This window comes from Etheostoma spectabile, chromosome 9 (genome assembly GCF_008692095.1).
Source record: "Etheostoma spectabile isolate EspeVRDwgs_2016 chromosome 9, UIUC_Espe_1.0, whole genome shotgun sequence".
Lineage (NCBI taxonomy): Eukaryota > Metazoa > Chordata > Actinopteri > Perciformes > Percidae > Etheostoma > Etheostoma spectabile.
Genome location: NC_045741.1, coordinates 23,414,643 through 23,421,537, shown reverse-complemented (window position 1 = coordinate 23,421,537; position 6,895 = coordinate 23,414,643). Strand labels below are relative to the sequence as shown.

The following is a 6,895-nucleotide window of genomic DNA, read 5'->3' as shown; positions in this document are numbered from 1 at the left end:
TAAATAAAATGTATAAAAATACAAACTTAATATATGAAACTTAAAGTCCTTACACTCTGGTGGACAGACTATGCAACACCATCACTAACAGGGACGTTGTAGAGCGTCATCTGGTGGACAGACTATGCAACACCATCACACAGGGACGTTGTAGAGCGTCCTCTGGTGGACAGACTATGCAACACCATCACTAACAGGGACGTTGTAGAGCGTCCTCGGTGGACAGACTATGCAACCATCAATAACAGGGCGTTGTAGAGCGTCCTCTGGTGGACAGATATGCAACGCCATCACTAACAGGGACGTTGTAGAGCGTCCTCTGGTGGACAGACTATGCAACGCCATCACTAAACAGGGACGTTGTAGAGCGTCCTCTGGTGGACAGACTATGCAACGCCATACTAACAGGGACGTTGTAGAGCGTCCTCTGGTGGACAGACTATGCAACGCCATCACTAACAAGGGACGTGTGTAGCGAGTCCTCTGGGGGACAGACTATGCAACGCCATCACTAACAAGGACGTTGTAGAGCGTCTTGGTGGACAGACTATGCAACGCCATCACTAACAAGGACGTTGTTGAGCGTCCTTTGGTGGACAGACTATGCAACACCATCACTAACAGGGACGTTGTAGAGCGTCCTCTGGTGGACAGAATATGCAACGCCATCACTGACAAGGACGTTGTAGAGCTCCTCTGTGGACAGACTATGCAACACCATCACTAACAGGGACGTTGTAGAGCGTCCTCTGGTGGACAGACTCTGGAACGCCATCACTGACAAGGACGTTGTAGAGCGTCCTCTGGTGGACAGACTCTGGAACGCCATGTTGACAGACGTTTTTATTTTTAAAAAATCCATTTATCAGAATCATTTATTTGTCAGTATTTATTTTTATTTTGAGTGTTGACTCTGTCTCGACTAGTCCTGGTTTTGGACTTGTTTTGGACTCCACAAAGGTGGACTTGACTACAGCCCTGCCTTTGGGAAAGTACATTTATGATCTGGGCAAGTGCAAAGAAAAACCCACTAACGTTGACCTATGAGTAGAATAAAATATAACAGCAAAATATAAGAGGGGGCGCCCGGGTTGGCAGTTGGCAGAGCGCGCCCATGTACAGAGGTTTATTTCCCAATGCAGAGACCCGGAGAATTGAATCTGACAATTTCCTGCATGGCTACCCCCTCTCTTTCCCCTTTTACATCTATGCTGTCCTGATGATTAAGGCGGAAATGCCACCCCCTCCCCCCCATAAAAAATGAAGCAATAAAAAAGTATACACTACATTCAAGGCTTTAAAACGAGTCTTCATTAAACAAGGGCTTTAAGTTTTTACTGCGTGAATCTGTTGCCGTTCTAGTTTGTCTTGGATTCCAGTCTGTTCCCTTAACAAGCATGACGTGGCGGCCGGTGGTCTGTGACAGGTCATGGCATTTACTTGGCCCGTGCATCACTCCCACTGCAAAATCAGAGAAAAACATCTTCCCTTTTAATCAGAGTGGCGCTACCTCGCTGATTATCAATCATTGAAATCCTCCACATCACCACAAACGATTACAAAGTCACGCCCGGCGCGCTCAGAGAGCAAACCTAAATGAGCCGTTTGCTTACATTGTGGCATTATTGTCAAACATAAAAATAATTATGTGGTGAAAGAGGGCAGTTATAGTCAGATATCAGTAAATAAATAACACTGCTGGCATTTGGAAATTTTGAATTGCTTCTATAAAGCATTGTCTTGCAATATACAATATATCAACCCGAGGGCGGGGGGGGGCTTTTAAACATTAAGATGAACGGTGGTAAGCGGAGACTGTCGGGAAGAAGAAGTAGGGGAGAGGCATTATAGAGAGAAAAGTAGTATATGTCTCAAAGCGTTAGACGCAGTCTGCTGTGATTTTACCGTCTATTGAAGCAGAAAGCACTGAACTTTAAGATGAAATATTAATAGCATGAAACAGGGAAAAGCTCGGATAAGAAAAAGCGGACATGATCTTTCACTCTTCTACGTCAAGGCGCAGTCCATTTTGAACCCCGGGGACCAAACGGGTGTGTTTCTTTGACTGGTAAGGCCAGTCATCTTGGCAGGGGTTGTGTTATTCCAGCTGACGGTAAAAGCAATGATTAGGAAAAGAGTGCACAGAATTACGGATCCCCGGACTGACAAGCTGTTTAACAGCTTCAGAGTTTATCGTGAACCTGTCAAGACGACGAGGACCCAAAGGAGGCAAAACACATCAGACTGGTGTCATAAAACGCCATTACAGGACGTTTCATCATGTTAATCTCTACTCGCACACACACCCAGCTACAGGGATTGAAGGCAGCCGTCAGTTCAGTGATCTGATAACAGCAGTGCTTACTCCGTCTGAAGTGAGGGGGGTTGTCGTTGACGTCGCTCAGCCTCACAGTGATGGTGGTGGTCCCTGATAATCCGCCCAGATGCCCACCCATGTCTTTGGCCTGGAGGACCACCAGATATTCGTCCCGAGTTTCTCTGTCCATGTTAGGCACTGCTGTCCGCAGGACGCCTGGGGGACAGGAGGGGAGGAGGGGGGGGACAGATTTCACAGCGACACATCATCTTTGGAAATAACCGTCAGAGCGAGTCAGATGCATACATGTTTAGAATTAGGACATTGAAAAACATATGACTCAAGACAGTGTGGGAAGAATTATTCAGATCCTTCACTTACGTAAAAGTACTTATGCCACACTGGGAAAATACTCGACTCACAAGTATCATCAGGAAAATGTCCTTAAAGTATTAAAAGTAAAAGTACTCAATGCAGAAACACACTTTAGAAACGGGAAAAATCCAAACAGACCTGTCAATCAACTACGTGATTAATGGTCTCATCATCTCAGCGGGAGGTGTAGGCTGTTATGTTGTTGGCTGGTTTCATTTATGATAAAATATCAGATTTTATTCTCTACGTGTGTTTTGTGTGCGAACAATCTTAATGTGTAAAGTAACTAGTAACTAAAGCTGTCAGATGAAGGTAGTGGAGTAACTAAAGTAACTAGGAATAAATGCGTTCCGATGAATGTAGTGGAGTAACTAAAGTAACAGTAACTAAAAGCTGTCAGATGTGTAGTGGAGTAACTAAAGGAACTAGTAACTAAAGCTGTCAGGATGCATAGTGGAGTAACTAAAGAACTAGTAACTAAAGGTCAGATGAAGTGTGGAGTAACTAAAGGTAGTAGTACCTAAAGGAACTAGTAACTATAAAGTAACTAGTAACTAAAGCTGTCAGATGAATGTAGTGGAGTAACTAAAGTAACTAGTAACTAAAGCTGTCAGATGAATGTAGTGGAGTAACTAAAGTAACTAGTAAATAAAGTACTAGTATAAAGCTGTCAGATGAATGTAGTGGAGTAACTAAACGTAACTAGTAACTAAAGTAACTAGTGACTAAAGCTGTCAGATGAATGTAGGGGAGAAACTAAGTAAAAATAGTAACTAAAGCTGTCAGATGAATGTAGTGGAGTAACAAAGTAACTAGTAACTAAAGTAAATAGTTACTAAAGCTGTAGATGATGTAGTGGAGTAACTAAAGGTACAGTAACAAAGTAACTAGTAACTAAGTAACTAGAACTAAAGCTGTCAGATGAATGTAGTGGAGTAACTAAAGAACTAGTAACTAAAGCTGTCAGATGAATGTAGTGGAGTAACTAAAGTAACTAGTAAATAAAGTAACTAGTAACTAAAGCTGTCAGATGAAGGTAGTGGAGTAACTAAAGTAACTAGGAACTAAAGTAACTAGGAACTAAGCTGGAGATGAATGTGTGGAGTAACAAAGTAAATAGCTTACTAAGCTGTCAGATGAATGTAGTGGAGTACTAAGTAACTAGTAACGAAAGACTGTCAGTGAATGTAGTGGAGTAACTAAAGTAACTAGTAACTAAAGCCTGTCAGATGAAGTAGTGGAGTAACTAAAGTAACTAGTAACTAAAGTAACTAGTGACTAAAGCTGTCAGATGAGTGTAGTAGAGTAACTAAAGTAACTAGTAACTAAAGTAACTAGTGACTAAAGCTGTCAGATGAATGGAGCGGAGTAACTAAAGTAACTAGTAACTAAAGTAAATAGTGACTAAAGCTGTCAGATGAATGGAGTGGAGTAAAAAGTTGAATATTTCTCTGTGAAATGTAGCGGAGTAGAAGTAGAAAGTGGCGTGAAAAGAAAAGACTCAAGTGAAGTACAAGTACCTCAGCATTTGTACTTTAGTACAATACTTAGAGTAAATGTACATAGTTACACTCCACCACTAGGCAGCGGTCTGTTGTCTCTGGAAATAAGCAAAGCAAGTCAGATGCATACATGTTTAGAAAAAAAAAGAATTCACTCTAGGCCACTTGAAAATGTGAGTTCAAATGTTCTTATCCTCACTGGACATACAGTGTAGGGTAGTAAAGACACGACATATGACACCAACCGAGCCACTGGGATTTACTAAACGACGTGTAACCATCAGCTAGAGAATCATTTTGGTGTAAACAGCTTTGAGGGGAAGCGTGGTACATGTGAGGTGACCAGACCTGTCTGAGGATCCACAGAGAAGTAGTCCTGGCCCTGAGTGATGGCGTACACCAGCCGGGCGCTGTTTCCATACGTGGGATCATCGGCATCTCTGGCTGTGACCTGGATTATGGACGTGCCTGGGAAAGAGACGCGGCGCCAAACGTCAGAAGTCATAGAGGCGTCGGAAAGTAGTTAAAGCTGGCGCAGGGTTCAATATCTTAAAACCAACTTCACTCAAAATCTATCTTTTAAATATGAAGTACTTACATGTGGAGGGTTAAAAGGATAATCCACTTCTCTGCTGTCTATCCATATGTGTCAGAAAGATAAAATGTTCATTTTTTAGATGAAATATGATTAAATACCCCGTCTTCATGGTGAACAATTGGCCGCCTTGAATTTCTGGAGCTGAGCCAGATGCAGTGTTTTTTAGCCCCATTTTGGCAGAAGTGTGATTTTTTTGTAAGATACTGAAAATATTAATAGACATTGGCAAATTCCATCATGCTGCAGGAATTGCTTAGAACTGCAACGGCAGATTCATTGATTGACAGAGGATTAATCTGCACCTGTTTCTAAAGTGTTCAAGTCATTTTTTTAAGCAAAGATGTGAGTTTTTTCTTCATCATATGTGATGGGTTTGCATTGTTGCAGTTTGGATACAACTCCCTGGGCTCCCTAAAGTTTTGATGGACATTTGTCACTATTTTCTGACATTGTATAGACAATTACTTTTGGAGATTATGTTGCAGTGCTAAATAGGCTGAGAACTTTCTACGGATTTTTGTCACATTATTTTAGTTATGCTAGCGTTCAGTTAGTCAGTCCATCACTTTAGTCCAGACTGAAATAGCTCAACATCTGTTAAATGAATTGCCGTTAAAGTTTGCACAGACGTTCATGGTGGCCAGAGGATGGATCCCTTTGTGATCCCGACTTTCCCTCTGGTTCCACCATGATTGTTTGACTACTGGACGGATTCTCTTCATGATGGTACACCTATTCATCTGGCACCATCATGAGGTCAACATTTGTTATATTTGTTCATTATCAAGTAGTGACAATAGCATGTACGCCATAGACTGAAAATAAAGATGGACGGCCTGACAGCTCCTCAAAATGAAGCCAAAACATCTGGATTAACCCCTGGTGGCTGGCTTCAGTATAAGTTTTAAACACCACCCCCATCCTGTTAGCGGACGGACCAAACAAAAAAATCAAAATACATGATCATGGTTTATGTAGTTCATTTAGGTAGTTTTGATCACGTTGATGTACGTTTAGGTATTTATTTTTCTGATGAGTCTGGTTTTCAATTAGTTATTCAATGCGACAAGAATGGGGCGAAACGTCCTGATTGACAGCTGTACTTGACTAGCGTTTGGTGAGACGGGTGTACAGGTACACAGACTCTGGCTCGAAAAGCACAAGATGGTGGCGCCCTTTATTGTGGGAGGACCAGGTCCCCAGGAAGTGCACAGTGCTTCGAAGCAAGTTTGACATAGCGATCAATCAGTGGAATTGCAATTACAAATACTTTTTCCCATCGACTTACACGACAAAAGACAATTAAATGTCACAACCCCAGCAAAGTGTTATTATCAGAATTTGATCCATTCGGTCCGATAACATTTAGAAGGTCTACAAGAGCCACATACTGATTAATTACAAATAAATCCACATCCAAGTTAGCAGATTGCCAAACTGGAAGTAGTGTTTAGTGCGCCTGCTCTATGGGCTCCCTCCAGGTCATTTTATAAGCTAAAGTTGAACTTTGTGGGCTTCAAAAGACACAAAGCAACTCTCATACAAATCAACAGGGCTTCGCCTCGAACACTTAAAGCAAGTTTTTCCATGGAGAGGAAGGTAGAGATGAGCCTGTGGTGTACACTACTTTCTACTGCCTACGTAAGTGGCCTGAGGGTTATACTTGTGCGCTGGTGTCTGAGTCGGTCTGGCGCATCTCTTTAGGAGAGTAGCAGAGCCGGCATGTGTGTGTGTGTGTGTGTGTGTGTGTGTGTGTGTGTGTATGCCGGGGAGTGTGCGGTAGACCGAGTGAGAGAGTGACGGGATTAGCTTCAGAGTGAGTACTGATTGTAGAGGCGGAGACGGAGAAACAAAGGGTCTCCCCTGTGCTTCCTGACCACGCTGGGAACTCTGTAGCAGGAGAAGTTAACCCTCTCCTTGATTTCATGTTGTTAGCCCTGGTGTTGTTCCTCAGGTCAAAACTGAAAATTAACAATTTTTTGATGCTTTCAACACTTTATCACTTTTTTTTCAATATTTTCTTCATTTTTGTAACACTACCATCACTATACTGTACACATAACTTACACCAATATATTACCACTAGTTTTACACTATTTTCTT

The 6,895-nt window shown here is 42.1% G+C and overlaps 1 protein-coding gene across 1 annotated transcript in view; it reads right to left on the bottom strand.

The window, feature by feature from the left end:
- LOC116696032 (cadherin-24) overlaps positions 1 to 6,895 on the bottom strand; it is a 27,618-nt gene that overhangs the window by 9,754 nt on the left and 10,969 nt on the right. Inside the window, exons 4-5 of the mRNA XM_032526696.1 lie at positions 4,543 to 4,662; positions 2,366 to 2,533 (exon numbers count right to left, since the gene is read on the bottom strand). Coding sequence (XP_032382587.1) covers positions 2,366 to 2,533; positions 4,543 to 4,662 — 288 coding nt within the window. The remainder of the gene's footprint in view (positions 1 to 2,365; positions 2,534 to 4,542; positions 4,663 to 6,895) is intronic.